Genomic DNA, 19,103 nt, shown 5'->3' on the forward strand with positions numbered 1-19,103 from the left:
TGCAACAAACCATAAGTCCAAAAACTAATCCTAATGAGTACTCTAAAGCCATGGTTTTGGCACCATTGGTAAATATGAGTAAAGAATGCTGTGAACGGAGTTCCCATTCCTTCATGAACAGAAGATTCATGGACTTTCAAGGACTTTTTGAAGCACCATTAATTCAAATTCGGGTTCTGAAATAATGTTCAAATGTGCATTATTTTTCAAAGTTCTTGTTCAAGATTTAAATTTAAGATTTTTAAATTAAGAATTTCTCTGCTTTTTCATTCAATTTGTGAAAGCACCATAAACTATAAATTCAAGCACTTTCAAGTACTTTTATGAAGCATAGGAACCCTGTGTGTAAGTTCATTTGTATTATACACGGTAAAAATGTAGGGTTCTATGCAATTCATGTTGTCCAAACAAAAATCAGTTAAGTTAATTGGTTGATAAATTTGAGTGGATTGAACATAAAAAATTAATTTGTCCCAAACAAATAACAACCGTGTAATTTCAGCTCACCCTAAACAAGTTGTATGAACTAGTAAGTAGAATAAACAATTAATTTATGAGTACACAAATCTTTTGTTAAAAAAGAAAAGGAAAATTTAATCCTCCATTGAAATAAAGCCATTGAAAATTGCTCATATTTTTCTGTCAGTAATTTTGACCATGACTGTAAATAAATTATGTGAGAACTTGTTTTAATCTACAGAAAATGTTAATAAAGGTCATTTTGCTAAACTAGTTACATTTTTAATATCAAATGAAGGTACCATAATAGAATATGAAAAGCTTTAATTAAAAATGGAAACCCCCAGGTATCCTGAACTCTAAACAAACTGTTAAAAACATATGTTAAAGTATTTTATTATTATTCTTTTCTTTATTTTTTTTAACCATTTTATTTTTCAACGCCTCCCTAGAGGGATGATTCTGTAAACTGAGCGAATCACATTTTGGAGCCAGGTTATTTCCTGGTGCTTTTTGTGTTCTTGTGTCTTACTCTACATGAACTGTAGTCGTGTCGACAAAACCCTGAAGTCTAATTTGCTGCTTGTTCCTGAAAGATTTTCCAATAGGTTTTTCAATAAATGAATGATATCAGGTCTGTGGCAAGCATATGTTGAAGTTATTTAGATTTTTCAATTTAAAAGTCCTTATTTAACTACTCAATAGATACATAAATTGAAAAAAAATTATAAAATAAAAAATTCTTCAACATTCATGTTTTTGATAGCTATTTTTTCATTCCAAGTTACAAGTGTAACATAAGCACAAATTTAGAATGCAAATTAAATACTTTCCATGCACTTTAACATGCAGTGTGTTCTACAGAATACAGCTGTCACTTGCTGGAAAAGTAGTGCGCCAAATTAATTATGAAAATTAAAGTTAGTAAGGAAACCACTCAGATTTTTTTTGTCCACCAAAATAATCAAGAGCCACAGCATTTCTCAAATTCATTTGCATCTTGGAGCTTTCATTCTTTTAAAACAATTTATGTGATATCCTAAAACAGGTGGATGGTACATGGCTAGTGAGAGTGTATGAATTTCTTATAAATTAAAAAATAAAAACATTATGAAGCCCGTAAAGAACTAGTGGTGAATTAACCTTACAGGTTTTGATGTCACAACTGCTAAACTCATGAGAAAACGGGATTAGTTATTTAACTTTAAAAAAGTGAATAAACCCATTGCCTTAAAAGCTAAGTTAACTAAATGTTTATAATTATGCACATACCCTACTTGCCAAAAGTCTTGTCGCCTATCCAAGTTTTAGGAACAACAAATAATAACTTGACTTCTAGCTGAACATTTGGTATCAGAAGTGGCTTATATGAAAGGCAAAGGCCTCTAGATTACGCTTATTTACCAAAATAAAATATGATCATGCCTTGATTTTTAATTATTTAATTAAGACAGTAAGGTCTAATTTTACTTAGACAAAAGTTGTGTCACTTAACAGAAATAATGTCCAGTATAGAATATAAAGTCATGGTGCAGTGGAAAAAGAATTAGTATTAAATGACGCCCATGAGCTTGTAGGATTGCATCCATACATCTCTGCAATGACTCAAATAACTTATTAATAAAGTCATCTGGAATGGCAAAGAAAGCGTTCTTGCAGGACTCCCAGAGTTCATCAAGATTCTTTGGATTCATCTTCAATGCCTCCTCCTTCATCTTACCCCAGACATGCTCCATAATGTTCCTTTCTGGTGACTGGGCTGGCCAATCCTTGAGCACCTTGACCTTTTTTTGCTTTCAGGAACTTTGATGTGGAGGCTGAAGTATGAAAAGCAGTGCTATCCTGCTAAATAATTTGCCCTTCCCTGTGGTGTGTAATGTAATGGGCAGCACAAATGTCTTAATACCTCAGGCTGTTGATGTTGCCATCCACTCTGCAGATGCAGATCTCTCTCACGCCCCCATACTTCCTTCACCAAACTTGACTTATGTGAGAATCATGGGTCCATGCATGTTCCAATAGGTCTTCTGCAGTATTTGTGATGATTATGATGCAGTTCAACAGATGATTCACCAGAAAATCTACCTTCTGCCACTTTTTCAAATGATCAACTAGAAGTCAAGTTATTATCTGTTGCGCTTACAACTGGGATCGATGACAAGACTTTTGTCAAGTAGTGTATTTCATTTGCTTCATTTATATTAAGTATAAAGTCATGGTGCTGTGGAGAAATAAATAAATAAATAACTAAATAAGTAAATAACTAAATAAATAAATAAATATATATATATATATATATATATATATATATATATATATATATATATATATATATATATATATATATATATATATATATATATACACACACACACACACACACATACTAAGCACATTGGATACTATGCGGGTCACCTATCATTAGATACATACATGTTTGAACATCATACATTTAAAAAAAATACCTGCAGTATCTCTGTAGTTACATCTGTTATTACATTAATTCTAGGTATACACCTTAATCCACCCTTAAACCATGAGTTAATCAACAAGCTTGTACTTAACACTAACCTTTACTTTATACCTCAATAACGTTTTTACATACAACTCGCAAGTCAATAATGAAGAAATCTAACATAGATATCAATGTCATGCAAACAAACATACAAAAAAGGTACCATTTACTGAGAATGACCCCAAGACCCTCTATCAACAAGACATATCATAATCATTATTAATTAGGATACTGATTGGGATAAATTACCTGAAGCATAGAGAGGATGGTTGCCAAGTGTTCAAGGGCCTAGGGTTATCTAAAAAGGCTGAAGGTTCAGAGACAGACATAGATTGAGAAAACTCCCTCTAAACATCTTCTAGGATCAGTACCAATGTGCCCTCGGGACAGAGAAGTGATGCTTCTCATGAAAATCTACCTTCCTGCAGAGTTTAAATACATCTGAACCAGCTAATGAAGGTCTTTACGATAACCAGAAACTTGAGGGCAGGTTGGAGCAAAACTTTGCACAAAGGTTGGTCTTTATGAGCAGGATAGGACAGGTCTGTGTCTGCAATTAGAGAGCTGAAATCAGAAAAGACAATGCATGAAAGAAGCACACACTCCAACGTGCATTGAATAATAATAACACAGTCAACTTGTAATTCACATAGTGTTCATTTAAAATAAATATGGATTGTTACAGATAAAGAAAAGCACATGGGGAGAAATACAGGTGCTTTAGAGCAGCTTTTCTCTGGGGACGTGAGGCAATGATTGCAGTCCACTGACAACACACGCGTTCACGTGGAGAGAGACTTTTTTTTAGAGTATGGGAGTAATTAATGCTTAGTGCTGCAGACATGAGACCTATTAATGGATGGAAAAACAGCATCTCCAGAGAGGAGCATCACATGAACAGATACTGTACTGACTGTTTACTGATGCAGACGGCAAACTATCATCAGTTTGTTGGTTATTATGTAAAGATGTTTAATGAAGAGAGAGAGAGAGAGAGAGAGAGAGAGAGAGAGAGAGAGAGAGAGAGAGAGAGAGAGAGAGAAAGAAAGAGAGAGTTTTTAAAATTAAATCTTTTCCTGATTTGACTGTTAGACTTCTCCATGATTGAGGCACATTGTATTTGTTAGACCCTCACAATGGAAAATATGATCTATAATATTTTGAAACTTCTAGATATTTATTGGGGGCCCCCAGATTTCACGGAGCCCTAAGCGGAAGCTTATCACACTTATTGGTTAAATCGGACCCTGACTGGGTAGTACCTTTTTCTATTAGTACTTAAAAGTACAAACGTGCATTAATTTGTACACTGTAAAACCCCAAAAAGTTAAGGTAACTCAAACCATTTGAGAAAACCGATCGCAACAAACCATTTAAGTTCAAAAACTAATCCTACTGAGTACTGTGAACTTAATCCATTTGAGTAAACGAAGCAATTTGAGCACAGTAAAACCCAATGAATGAAGAGAACTCTGTTTTCAAACTAAGTACTGTAAAACCCAAGTTAAGGCAACTCAAACCATTTGAGGAAACCAATCACAACAAACCATTTAAGTTCAAAAACTAATCCTAATGAGTGCTGTGAACTTAATCCATTTGAGTAAACGAAGCAATTTGAGCACAGTAAAACCCAATAAATGAAGAGAACTCTGTTTTCAAACTAAGTACTGTAAAACCCAATAAGTTAAGGCAACTCAAACCATTTGAGGAAACCGATTGCTACAAACCATGCGAGTTAAAAACCAATCTAGTTGAGTACTGTGAACTTACTCCATTTAAATTGAAGTAATGAGGTATTTAATTAACTCATTACCTTCAACACTAGTAGAATTAACTTTCAGTCAATTTTGAGTTAACTACACTCATTTCACTTGATAAAGTTGACTGTTGGGTTTTACAGTGTACCTTCAAGGTACTGTGCACCTTCTGAAAATGTACTGCAACAGCACCTTTATCTTTTATTTTAATTTTTGAGAGTGTATAATGACCAATTACAGAAGTGAATATTGACCATTCCTAATAAAGCAACATAATACGGTATGGGTAAATTAGTCAAGTCACCTTTATTTTAAATGGTAAATTAACAAACTGTTTGTATAGTCATGTCGTGCTGTATAAATGGGCAGAAGAAATAATGTTATATGTAATTTTGTTTCAAGAAACTTCGGTCAGAGTGTCTCTGAACGACATGGCTTGTGGGTTACATGTGTTCTTCGCATCGATGTTTCTATGATGGAGGTTTAAAATCTATCAAACTCTTTTGTTCCACAAAAGCTTCTTTATAGTAAATTTAAGTTCTTTAGATTATTAATATCTATGAAAAATGAAAAAACAAAAACATTTCACTTAATAGGTTAGTTCACCTAAAACTGAAAATTCTCCAGAGCTTTGAAATGATTAGTTGAATCAGGGAAGTCACATAAAATGCTTTTGGTTCAATCTCTGCACTTTTAACATCTCAAATTCTTTGCTGTTCTTTAAATTTCCTCAACAAATCTTAATTTGTGGATTTCTGAAGATGAATGAGAGTCTAAGGGGTTTGGAACATTATGAGTGTGAACAATTACTAACAAAATTCTCATTTAGGGTGAACCCCTTCTTTAAAAATGCTTTTTGAGGAAACAAAAATGTTTACTTCCCTCTGAAAAAACACTTTTGTAGTTCCTCCTGGCGCCTTTATTTGTACGAGTGTGCTGTCAGTCAGCAGTGGTGAGATTTAATCAACTGTAAACCGAGGGGGAAACCACAAACTGCCAACATGGTGATTGGTACCCAAGATCACTGATGTGCAAATGCTATCCTGTCTCGCCAACAAAAAGTCCTTAGTCCAAGTCAGACAAAATGTTAATGTGTCACAACACACAGTGTATCAAACCTGCTGCATATGAAGCTGCAAACCAATCGTGCCCTCTTGTCTCTGACCTGTCTGCTATTAAAAGCTCCTTCTACTGGCATCGGAAGAATCAAAACTCAACCATGGAGCAGTAGAACATTATCCTGTATTTGTGTTTGGCCATGTGAGCACCTGTGGGATGTGCTGATCTAACGGAAGCTCCACCTCACAACCTACAGGAATCTGGAGAACCAGCTGCTGGTTGGAGAAACTACAGGACGTCCTCAGGGGTCTTAAAGAATCCAGGTTGCTGTGAAATAGTAATATTTTGACAGCACATGCAACTGTAAATTATAGGTGATATACAACATAGCAAGATTAAGCAGCATGCTCTCATGAGGAAACTTACCTATTTACCATATTGGCAAAAAAGTGACTAAATGCAACATTTTTCTTTCATTGAAATATAATACGCATAAAAATTATAAGATTTTTAAAAGAAAAAGTGTGCAGAAGTCATCACAGGTGGGTAAACTCAGAACACAGTGAATGGGAGAGTACAACAAATCATTTTTTTTTTACAATCCCATATGCTGAAATAATAAAAGTAAAACATCACAGTGGTTATCAAGACTTTCAGAAAGAAAAAAAAAAAAAAAAAAAGTCATATGAGAATAATAACGGCAGCTAGAAGAGAAAACAACGTCAAATTTATTGTCGTGCTTCATAGAACCTACATTAGAAACATCTAGGCCCAATCCCAATTAGCCCTTCCACCTACCCCTCGTTTTGTGCGTTCACGTAAAGGGGTAGGGGTGTCCCAATTCTCTTCATCCTGAAGGCGCAGGGCTAGGGGAAGGGCTAAATACCCCTTGAAAAATGGCAATTTTTCAGAACCACATTCGAAACCAAGGGGTAAGAAAATTCGCCAGAATACACAAGCTACAAGCTTGGCTGCACACGAAAGTCAGGTGATGGAGAAATTAGTATTTTTTGTCATTATTAAGAATTTTTACAACAAACAAGCACGTTTTAATGCTTTCATAACAGTGTTCGTGTTTTTAACATCATGCTAAAATAAAAACCACTAAATTCCGTGATCTATAATGCCTATAACTCCTGTATAGCAGTCCCACAACATTCTGACACTTGATGACTCTGGAATACCCTGTCAGAAAAGTTTAGTGGCTGTGAATGAGCTTTTTACAGTGTCTGGTATAACGCTAATGTTGTTTTCGTGTGTTTACATAGATGAATATGGCCACGGTGTTTGCACAGTATAGTTACAATCTTATTGCCAATCATATACCATTATAATAACATGATATTGTGATTTCCTGAAGATAAATACAAAAAAATAAATAAATAATAAATCACACACCTGGAATAACTACAGCAGTCACAATCGTCGATCTCATATGAAGCAAGAGATCGTGATGACATATGATGATGTGTGCAGGTGCTGTAGTGCTGTCCCATTTCTTAGGGGTACATTTTGAAGCCCTTCCCCTTCACACTCTGTTTCAAGGACCAAGGGAAAGGGTAAGGGGTACAAAAATAAAATTGAGATTGGGCCCTAATAAATGCGGTAATTAGTTTGTCATTTGATGCAAAGATTATATAATTCGTACATAAATACATAAAATGTTCGGAAATTAAAAAAAAAAAATCTAGATCTTAAAAACTTTTAAGATTTAAGATTATAATGACTGCTAAACGTGTAATAATCTTGTGAAAAAGGTCCACTGGGGAGGGGCAAATCATACTAAAAGGTATGAATGAAATCGTACAAATTCATTTGAATTTGTCAAATCATATTTACTTTGAACTCTTAATTACTTTACCCTAAAACTTGCTTACTAGAGGTATGCAGATTCCAAATCCAAAGCTTGGTTTACATGTAGTCAACGCAAAGTTAACTATGTAAAAAAAAAAAGACCACGATGGAAAACAGAGCTAAATGGAAACATGGCAAATAAATCCTTCGGTCACACTTTATTTTGATGGCCTGTTTACTGAATTTAAGTTACATTGCAGCTACAGGCCAGCAAATTCTCAATAGATTATAAGCAGACTGTTAGGTTGGGGTTAGGATAAGTTGACATGTACTTGCAAAGTTTCTTAGACCAGTTAAATGTCTGTTGAAGGAGCATATCAACAGATATTAAGCACACAGTCTACTAATACTCAACTGAACAAAGTGTTACCAATCCTTCTTTTGTTTAATCCAAGTAATTATGTTGTTGTTGCCTTTACCCAATTGTTCATTATCTTAATTTATCTTACTTGCTCTTTAATCTTTCATAAATCATTTGCTATAAGCAGAGAAATATTTCTATAGAAAAACAAAACACAAGTTTTTTTATACAGGAGGTGGCTCCATGATACACTTTAACATCCATTAAACCTTACTATATAAATCGCACAAAAGGTTCTTCATAGTAACAAATGCATTTTGATTGACTAAATATGTTCTTAACTCTAAGAAAAAGATGCTGATTTTAAGAACTGTTAACTCGAAGGTTCTTTAGGGAACCAGAGATGTTTTTTCACGGCATCCCTTTACAAAGCCCATTCTTGAAACCTCAATTTTTTAAGAACAAATGAAGAGTTCAGATGCAAAAACCTCTAAATGTCTCATTTAAATCAAAAATTTTTCAGCTTCCTATATTTATGTTCAACTGTTTCACTTTAAAGGCAATAAAAGGAACTTATCACTATAAAAGTAAAATTACTGAGCTTACAAACAGTCTAAGAGTCTGAGCCTGAGAAAAATGTTAATTTTAGAAAAATAGATCAAATTGCATTGAGGTTTTTGCAAAACTAAACTTCAAATTAAAATGTTGACCAAAATTCTACTGTTTTACACTAAAATGATTGTATCACTACATTAATAATAGAGTAAATCATCATCTGTTGAAAGTAATTGAATTTTATACACCCGCTCTTTTCAGCATCTCTGCTCTTCACAATAACACCTTACACTGAAAGCTTTGAATAAAATTATTCCCCAGTGGTAATGCTATACTGCGCATATTATATTTTACAGACACACATTGTGTAGGTGTGTCCCTCCTGCAGTCTCTGGAGTTTTATGATAAAACACACCAGCTCGACTGTTTTGTGATAACCATACACACAAACTATCACTGGCTGCTTTAAGGGCGTTCACTTCGTTTTCATTTTGAAAATTACAGTGCAGTGTTGAACACTCCTCACTGAATTTTACTTACATTTTCACAAGCATGAAAGCATGATTAACACATGTACTTTAATGCTTATTATAACATGAAATGATGTCCTTGATACATAAGCACAGATATATGGAGTCTGAGAATATACAACTGTAATTACTATTATTATTAAAAACTTTTTAATTATTGCAACTACAGCATTATATTAAATAATATTGCTACAGTTAACTGCCAGTAACTATTAAACTGTCTTTTGCCTGTAATGAGTAAGGGCTCCATTTAAAAAGGGCTCCACTCTCCATTTTGTTAATGGATGTACAGTATATGAATACAATGGCACTGAACTGAAACACAGCTGCAAAGAGAAATGCCCTCTGCTGTTGGTGGAAAATGTTTACAAGCAGAATAACTTCAAGCTGAACTAAAAGTCTAAATAATTATAATTAATTGAAAAAAATTTTTTTTTAAATCTTTCGGAAAATATTACACAATATACATTTATTATTTTAATGCAGAAGTTCAACATGTTTTTTGTTTTTTTTGCCTGTGAAGACTCTTAACATATTAAAAAAACATATGCAAATCTATTCAGAGGATTTTATTTTATTGATTACATGGGCACAGAAACCATTTCACAGATTTTATGTTTAAATTTCTATTCTGTATGTATATTTAAGCTATAGTTAAAATTATTGTTCTATTACTAAGAATGAAAAACATTTAGGACTTAACTTTAATTTAGTCTTTTAATAATTACGCAATTCAATTTCTCTCTATATATTTGAGTATTCTTATAGCATGACTTTGACCATATAAAATAACCTCATTGACATTGATTACAATCATTATATATATATATATATATATATATATATATATATATATATATATATATATATATATATATATATATATATATATATATATATATATATATATAGTCATAAAACTAAAAAGGGTTATCTTTGAAATTCTTCTAAATATATATTTAAGTCATGCTTGGAAAGTTGTAGGAATAAGAATGAGGCTATAGGTGTGTAGGATATGAATAAAATCATTATTCTATTAACAAAAATAGTAATCTGTTTTAAATTAATCAAATTATAATAAAATGTGTACTCTTCACTTTCTTCTTTATTACTCTTAGGTTTAGTTTTTTGAGACTGAAGCTTCATACCTTAACTTTTGAACTTTGAGCCAAGGCAGTCATTTATGTCTAAAAAAAACTAGAGCGCTAAAGCAGATAAGTGAAGAGCTTTAAAACTGTATTATATGCAGTGGACCAATAAGACGCTGATAAGGATCTCCACTGAGATGGAGATCGCAGGTCAAAGCCTTAGAGGATGATGCACTCTTTACGGTTCCTTGTGATTTTTTCAGGCTTCCCATCCTTTGCCTTCACAACGGCCTCTATAATCTACAGGAATTACACAGAGGAAAATAAGAAAATTATAAAAAATTCAACAACTCTCAGTACAACTATTCAAAACGTAATTTAGTTAAAGGTTTAGCTTGCAACCAGGCAAACCAACACAAACTACACAGTGCTGAACCAAAAAAAAATCAATGAATATGAGTGAAAGACAGTCCTAGATTTTAAAGGGGAATTTAAAAATATAAAGATTTTGTGACAGGTTCTCTCAAAGCTTGTGGCATTATTTGATTCAATTCGTGTTCAACTTAGAAAATACACACACACACAAAAAAACAGTACCAAAAAGGTTACATAAGAAACTCTTAATAGATTTTAAAATGTTGTCAACTAAAAGATATTTATTCCAACATGGCCTATCAAATGTGCAATTATGCACATTTCACCCACTCAAATAAACTAAATAACCCAAAATATGATATTTCACAATACTTACATCCTCACTGTAAGGGAAACCACCTGACTCCAGCTTTGAGAAGACCAAAAATTCATTGATCTGTATCTCAAAGCATGCTACAGGAAAGAAAGAGTATAACGTTATTAGCCTATATGCCACATACACATACAGTACCTGTTATTTACGTATGATCTTAAGTAAACAACATGGAACTGTACTTAAGTTTTTATTTTTTTATAAAAGCCAAGCCATGAACTAGGAAAAAGGTGCTCCACCTCTCCTGCCCACGAAGCCGGACACCTCAGCATCAGGGCAGTTGCCGCAGATTTCTCGCTTCAGCTCCTGGAAGCGAGGCTCGTAACCTCATCCACCACTGGTGTGTGACAAAAAAAGCAGATATCTTTTATAAAATGAACAATACGTTCTACACGTGTAAAAGCTGCTATACATCATCACTTAAACCGGTTTTTCCACATCGCACGATGTCTGGTTCATTTACAGTTGCTCCTTTTCCAAAGAATTCGGCTGAACCGGTTCACAAGCAGGCGGTGTAAGTCAACTCATTAGGCTAGTCAGTAAGTTAGCTATAATGTTAACCATGTAAAATCCAAGTAGGCTACTGTTTAATGTAAATAAAATAAAAGGTTATGCTCTGGTTGTTTTCATTAACATGAAGAAAATTTAAACGACCAATAAACGACACTAAACAGATTAGACTAGCATTGCACTTGCGAACAATAACCGTGGTTTTGATCATATTAACAATAGTAGGCTTATTTGTAGTAAAACTTAAACAACTGATAGTAGATAGCCTACGTAAACAAACAAAACTTAACACAATTTTCATAAAGGTTCACAAAATAGATACGATTAAACAGTTTAAAACATTTGTATAAATGTGTCACGACACAAAAAGTAAACAAGCGCAGAATCGGTCATCGAATCGACTCCTTAAACAAAATGTTCGAAAGAATCGATTCGCAGTAAATATGCGTATTTTAGACGTCCTATGGTTATAACTAACCGCCACTTCAAAATACATTCTTGATTACCAAATACATCGTTTTTAATTAGCCCTTACCTAGAACACAACGTATTCGCAGTGCTAGAAAATTACTTAAAATTCACATTAACAATACTGAACAGTATAGGCTGCAAACAGGTAGGAACAATAAATACAGCTTACCAGTATTCGATTTTGACCTTCACGACCATGATTCTTGTCTTTAGGTTGCTGGTTACCTTGTTGTTGGAGGAGACTGAAAACAACACATGCACTCTTCGCCACTGGAGACACCTGTGTGAGAGGAAACACCCTGCACCTGCCCTACACACCTAGATCACATCACAATGACACTGCAACTCTTCAGCAACCATTCAGGATAGAGTCAAATTAATGTCAGCTATTCTATTCCTTTAAGTACTCTAAAACAATGCTACGAACACAAATAAATCACACTATAAGCTCATTTAAAGCACTCTGCCAACATACTAAAAAGGACGAGACCATCCGAGGCTGGAGGCCCTCTTCAGAAATGTTCATGACACCGAATTTAAAAATGAAGGGCATTAGAGTTTACATACAATGGCCACTATTAGTCAATTCGTGTGTGCTAGCACAAGTACATTGCAAGTTTTTAAAAAACGTATTGGGTCTGGAAAACCTGCATATACATCTGATATACGTTTTGCAGATGAGTAAACACTCATATAAATTCCAGATGTAAACATACATTAAATAGAAATCTCTGTGATATGTGTGCACTATCCGGGAACTTGTCAAGAAAAGAGGTTAAGCCAAAAATGAATTCTGTTTGAGATTCACAGCTGAACAAAAAAAGATGACATTTTTAAGAATGCTGGTTATGGCACCCATTGACTTCCATTGTATTTTTTCTACAATAGAAATCAACAGGGGTCATCAACCAGCATTTGTCATAATATATCTTGTGTTTGGCATAAGAAAGAAACTCATAAATGTGTAATGTCAATGGTGAGGTAATTTTCATTTTTGGGTGAACTATCCCTTTAATGGAAATACCTAATCATTTGAATACATTGCTGAAATTCCACTTGAACACGTAGATGTGAACGATAATCTGCTAAAACTCAAACCAAGCTTCAGAATGAGAAAGGAAGTTGACTTTGACCATGGAATGGTGCCATATGACTGATGTGAGTATTTCAGAAATGAATGATCTGTAGGGGTTTACAAGCACAACCATATATAAGGGTTTACAGCATAGGTCTCAGAGCCGCAACTCTGCACAGTTTTGCTCCAACCCTAACCAAACACAGCTGAGTTAGTAGTCTTGAACACTTTGATTAGTTGGATCAGCTGTGTTTGATGATTAAGGTTGGAGCAAAGCTGTGCAGCACTGCGGCCCTCCAGGAATTGAGTTTGGGACTTATTGTTTACAGAGAATGATGCTGCAGTCACACTAGAGTTTAAGCTTGTGAAATTCTGTTGTACGCGCAGTGAATAGAGGTGGGATTAAATAAGATGATTAGACATTTAAAAAAGCAAGCGATTGGTCCTTATTCAAAATTTCTGTCAAGAGAGGTCATATTTTGATCTTCGATTGGTCTCACGCAGTAAAGTGATACAATTTCACAGGTCAGAGTTCACCAAGCTTGAACTGCAACGCAGCGATCTGCAAAACTTGTTGCATGAGCTTGCGTTTCCGGTCTGACGCATTAGTGCAGAAAAGTCCAGTGTGACCACAGCTTGACCTAAAAAGGAGAAAATATAGAGTGAACATCAGTTTTGTGGGCAGACAGATTTTAATCTTACAGAAATCCACAGTAATCATTTATTACAACTAAGCATCTCTGAACACACAAAATGTGCCACTCACCTTGAACCAGATGAGCTACAGAAGCAGAAGAGCAGCATAATATAATTCTCTACACTCAATTGGCCTCCCCAGTCACAATATCCAGTCGAGCCCTATTATGATGTGCTGGAATGGGTGATTTATTAGAAAGTTGTTGACTCTACGTCACAAAAAAATTCAATACATGGCGAAGGAAAACATGGCTCAGTAAAACAGCAACAAGGTGTACCTAATAAAGTGGCCAGCAAAATTTTACATCTTCAACTCCAAACCAGAAATCACCGAAAATTGTTCAATTCTTTTTATTTGACAATCAACAACATATTTAAAGTGAAATGAGCACCTAAACATCACTATGTTCTCTGACACTACCAGAAACTTCCATTCCACTCAACTAGACTGAATTGGGTTTGAAAAATTAAGAGACTTAATTCCTGACAGTAATTTCCTATTGCAGCCTATTTCAATTAAAACCCATGTAATTTCAGATCTTTGTGCATGAGACCATATGAAAATAATGCCAGCACCCCTACGATTAAACTAACCATTCATACGGAATAACAATACAATGATGTATGCAGAACATGTGTAACAATAAAGGTTATGTAAAATGCAATGGTACAGGCACATCCAGGTCATAGGAGACTTTAAATCGTTTCACATTAATCAAATCATGCATCAAACAGTTGTTATTTATGGAGCCTAATTGTTTTACTAACCTCTTATAACATAATCAGGAACTTCAGTAGTTTCAAAAAACACAAAACAACCATGTTGGCAGTAGATCATATAAGTCTTACTCCGCTGTGTGGTTTGATTTGGAAATACTTTAATGGGACTTAAACTTGATTCCTGGAGGGCCGCAGCTCTACACAGTTTTGCTCTAACCCTGATCAAACACAGCTGATGCAAGTAATCATGCTCTTCAAGACTCTTTAGAACACCTTCATTAGTTGGATCAGCAGTGTTTGATTAGGGTTGGAGCAAAACTGTGCAGAGCTGCGGCACTCCAGGAATCGAGTTTGAGACCCATGCTTTAATACTTAAATGCATATGAGAGGCAATCCCCTGAGCTTTCACATCCAAGCAAAATTGGCCCAAAACATGCTCTACAGTACATTACACTTACATTTCAATTACTCACCAATATGAAAGTCATTTATTTGAGATCTTTTCATGATGATATGGGATAGAGGACAAAGGGACACTAGCAAAATGACCATTCTTTTCCACTCAGACACACTAAAATATTGCGATTTCAGGCATTCAAGCTTTACACCAGGGGTGCCCAAACCCGGTCCTGGAAGGCCGGTGTCCTGCAGATATTAGCTCCAACTTGCCTCAACACATCTGCAAGGATGTTTCTAGAAAGCCTAGTAAGAGCTTGATTAGCTACACCAGGTGTATCTGATTGGGGTTGGAACTAAACTTTGCAGGACACCGGACCTCCAAGAGTTTGGACACCCCTGTTTTAGACATTCCCTTCTTGTAGCAAAAGCTTTAGTACATTGGTTACACTATACAATAAGTTCCTATTAGTTAATGCATTTACTAACATAAGTAGATTTATGACAGCATTTATTAATCTTTATATTTATCTCATGTTAACAAGCAAGACATTGAAATTCAATAATGCATTCGTTAACGTTAAAGTAGGATTAATCAATTCTGTACTGTTAACATGAACTTAAAGAAGCTTACTTGTAAAGTGTGACCAGTATTTTAGTGCATCTCAGCATATATTTTTGTATTTAAACCCACAAACAAAAAAAAAAAACCCCACAGATGAACAGTGACCCCAGTAGGCAATGTGGCTTTAACTTTAAAAAGAACCCATACATTAACCCTTCCACTGGCCTCCTCCTCCTCAGCGTCACCAGTCTTACTCTTCCTGTTTAATGGATGCGTAGACTTCAGGTCTCATACCGTAACTGCTTATTTTAGAGTTACGCTAATCATTTACGTCCAGCATCCAGACAAGCAGAGTGAAGCAGGTGACATTCAAGGATCTCTAGATGTTTATACTTCTCTTATAAAGTTATGCTGACTGAACTGTTCGAAATCTTACATGAATAGTGCAACCAAAAATCTAAAACATGCTGTTAATTTGCTCATCCCATGTCAAAGAGATTTGTCAGTAAAGATTTTAAACAGACACCTTGGTCCTTGATGATCTGATCAATAAATGTGCCATCAGCAGTCATGGGTAATAATTTTGCTTTGTGACTACAGCACTGCCTTGCATTAATTTAATCATTAAAGCCTCTTTCAGACAGAACAAACTCCCATAAAATTCCGTAACATTATTTTGTAATAAAATCAGAGAAGTCTGTATGCATGAAAGGGGTTAGTGACAACTGTTTTTAGCTAATAATTGTCTTTAATGTTATACTGAAGAGTCACTTATATCTTGGGTGGCCTGAGAATGAGAAAATAACAGCATAGTTTCATTTTTGGGTGAACTATCTCTTTAACATGAAGTTGTTCAATTGAGAGCCAATAGTGAAGGGTTAACATTAATGTGTAGCATTAGAGGATGACACACGGTGGCCGGCTCTTGGTGATCTTCTCCACTGGCTGGCCATCATAGGCTCTTTGGATTACATCCATGATCTGAGGTAAAGGGCAGAAGCAAGCATAAACAAAGATAAAACACTCAGTTTTTACACGTGATAAGGGTTAGTTCATCCCAAAATGAAAATTCTGTTATTAATTTCTTACCCTCATTTTTGTTCCAAAGCTCTAATACCTTAGTTTGTCTTCAGAACGCAAATTAAGATGTTTTAGAGTAAATATGAGAGCTCCCTTACATAAACAGCAATAATCCATACTCATTCAAGTCCAGGAAAAAAAATAAATCTTCAAAACAGACCATATCCCATCAGTGGTTTAATCTGAACATTATCAAGTTACAAGAATATCTGTGTGCTGCTAAAACAAAAATAATATCTTTAGAGGCTAATCAACGTGCTTGAGAACACGAGGCAAAGCATGCTGCCTTTTTCTGTTGACAAGAAAAAAAGTGCAATATTAATAATATTAATAAAATTTCTATTTAAATATTCAAGATATTCAAGATTTGTAAAGTCATGAAGTTTCGAACAACCCGAAACAGCGACAAAGTGCATAGAATCACCAAGAGGCAACACTGTTGCTGTTTGGGAAACAGCCACTAGATGTCGCTAGAGTCATGCGGTAGCCATATTGAAATGAAAATTACAATAGAACAGCAGGCCGGATAATTAACTGCTCGTTTCCACTGACTGGTCCAGTACGGTACGGTTCGGGTCGGTCACCTTTATCAAGCTTGCGTTTCCACTACCAAGGGTACCCTTTTGGTGGGCGTGGTGTTTGACAGAAAGTTTCAGTCGACGTCATTCTGACTCGAGAAAAATGTCTACAGTGTGTACAGATCACTCACATATCATATGAGAAGCACTTCTCACAAAACAGATGCTTCATACACATAAATACTTGTGTAGAAATGTTTATTACTAACTTTTCTATGAACATGAGTTGATTATAACTGCATATCAATGACAGTGCAAAATAGCCTACTGTAACGTCTGTAATTATTTTAAATAAATAAATGAACATATATAAACACATACAGACCCTTACAGTCTCCGATATGCCAACTACAGAAGAACTACACACAGCAGACATTTTGTCCTTATTTAGGTTTAAAAACAACACAAAATATAGCCCACAGTCAGAGCAGACCACTCATCTGTGTCTGTAATCGTCAGCAGCACATGTAGCCTCTGTTAGAGAGTAATAGAGAGTAAAAAAAAAAAATTAAAAAAAATGCACTGGTTGTGTTTATATCACCCCAATATGACCGTCTATACACTATATCTACACACGTCTGTCCAAACAGCTTGAAAAGTAGATTTTTCATCATAGGTGCCCTTTAATTTAACATGCCAGTATTAATTTGTATTATGCCAGTGCGTAAACTATTAAACCTAAGTAACTTAAAGTAATTTCACCTAAAAGTGACAGTTTCAAGAAAACAAATATGGTTAAAATATATTAAACATTAAGTCTGTAAAATAAACTATTAAAAGTGCTGATAATCACCAGTCTTTGATTTTAAGTATTGTATTGGCGTCTTTCAGGTAGTATTTCAGCTTTAATGCACTTTTAAAATAAATTTATAAAAAACAAATCATCTGCTTGCCATTGTGACAGCAATAAGATCGAATTGCTGTCACAGTCAGCAATTTGACTCCATCTTTAAAAGTCACAGTCGTCTTAACACAAACACTGCTGTCACCTCAACGGAAACCCCACCTCTGCTTTCATTTGATTGGAGAATGAAAAAGAGGCGACAGATGTAACATGCTTTCCCTACCCAGTATTGACCTTTTTCAACAGCAGGCGCACAGCGCGAAACAACAAAAACACAAGGCGCAGCAGGCGGTTAAAGTGCAAGGCACACAGGTCACATAAGCAGCACGCAAAACACTCGCAGCCATTAGAAATCCATTCAAAAGATGCGCCTTTCAACGCAAATAGCACATTCAGTGTGATCAGGGCCTTATTCAACATATTAAACAGAACAGCACTCTTGTGAATGTGCGCCCTATACTGACACTGAGAAGAAACTGTTGAATAAAGTCATTATTTGTGTTTTATGTTTGCACACAAAGTTTTCTTGTAGCTTAATATTACGATTGACCCACTGAAGGCATATGGTCTGTTTTGAAGGTATTTTTCTTGACTTTGATCTTCTCAGGACTATTGCTGTCAAGAGCTCAGCCTCCATCTAAAATATCTTGTGTTCTGAAGATGAACAAAGGTATGAATCGATTGGAAAGGAGATGAGTGTGAGAAATTAATAACAGAATTAGAATTTTTGGGTAAACTAACCCCTTTAACTGACAGTCAGTACGTTAACATGGACACCAATATGTCCAGGATGACGATACACTGATTTAGAGTCTACCATGTAAACAGCAATTTTTGATGACCTTAATCCAACTGAAGTCATAACTGAACTAAACATAAATCAAATTAAGACATGTGGAATAAGACAAGTGGAATAAGTCGAATTACTGAAGTGCAGTACAGACATCTAAACACCTTAATCAAACTATTACTGGCGTGTAGGACTTTTTGCTACATTTTGCGACAGGATGCACACACGGCAGCCGTCAGGAGTTTGACGATAAACAAATGAGAACGGCTTCAAGCAAGAGGGCACATCTTTGGTGTGAGCGGGAAACAATGACTTTGTTCTCATTTAACAGATCAGAGTTTGTCGCATGAATGAAAAGTTTGTGAATGGAACCCAACAGTATCTTCAGCAGAAAAGGAACCTCTACATCAAAATCTTCTGGTAAAAAATATTTTGAATATTTCTTAAAATAAAATTTATTGTGTTCAATGGGGGGAAAAGTGATTGTTCTTTACCCAGACATTTAAAAAGAG

General features: G+C 34.9%; 2 protein-coding genes across 2 annotated transcripts in view; both read right to left on the reverse strand.

Moving 5' to 3' along the window:
• Window positions 1–10,108: 10,108 nt before the first annotated feature.
• Window positions 10,109–12,153, reverse strand: selenow2b (selenoprotein W, 2b). The gene is made up of 4 exons (XM_056450622.1): window positions 12,017–12,153; window positions 11,106–11,203; window positions 10,870–10,946; window positions 10,109–10,418 (listed from the first exon to the last, which is right to left on the reverse strand). Exons 1-4 carry the CDS (start codon window positions 12,043–12,045, stop codon window positions 10,338–10,340), a joined length of 285 nt encoding a protein of 94 aa, XP_056306597.1. The 5' UTR covers window positions 12,046–12,153; the 3' UTR covers window positions 10,109–10,337.
• A 1,630-nt stretch (window positions 12,154–13,783) lies between these two features.
• Window positions 13,784–19,103, reverse strand: part of selenow2a (selenoprotein W, 2a) — a 9,365-nt gene continuing 4,045 nt past the window's right edge. The window contains exon 4 of the mRNA XM_056453324.1: window positions 13,784–16,280. Coding sequence (XP_056309299.1) covers window positions 16,197–16,280 — 84 coding nt within the window. The 3' untranslated portion in view covers window positions 13,784–16,196. The remainder of the gene's footprint in view (window positions 16,281–19,103) is intronic.

This window comes from Danio aesculapii, chromosome 3 (assembly GCF_903798145.1).
Source record: "Danio aesculapii chromosome 3, fDanAes4.1, whole genome shotgun sequence".
Lineage (NCBI taxonomy): Eukaryota > Metazoa > Chordata > Actinopteri > Cypriniformes > Danionidae > Danio > Danio aesculapii.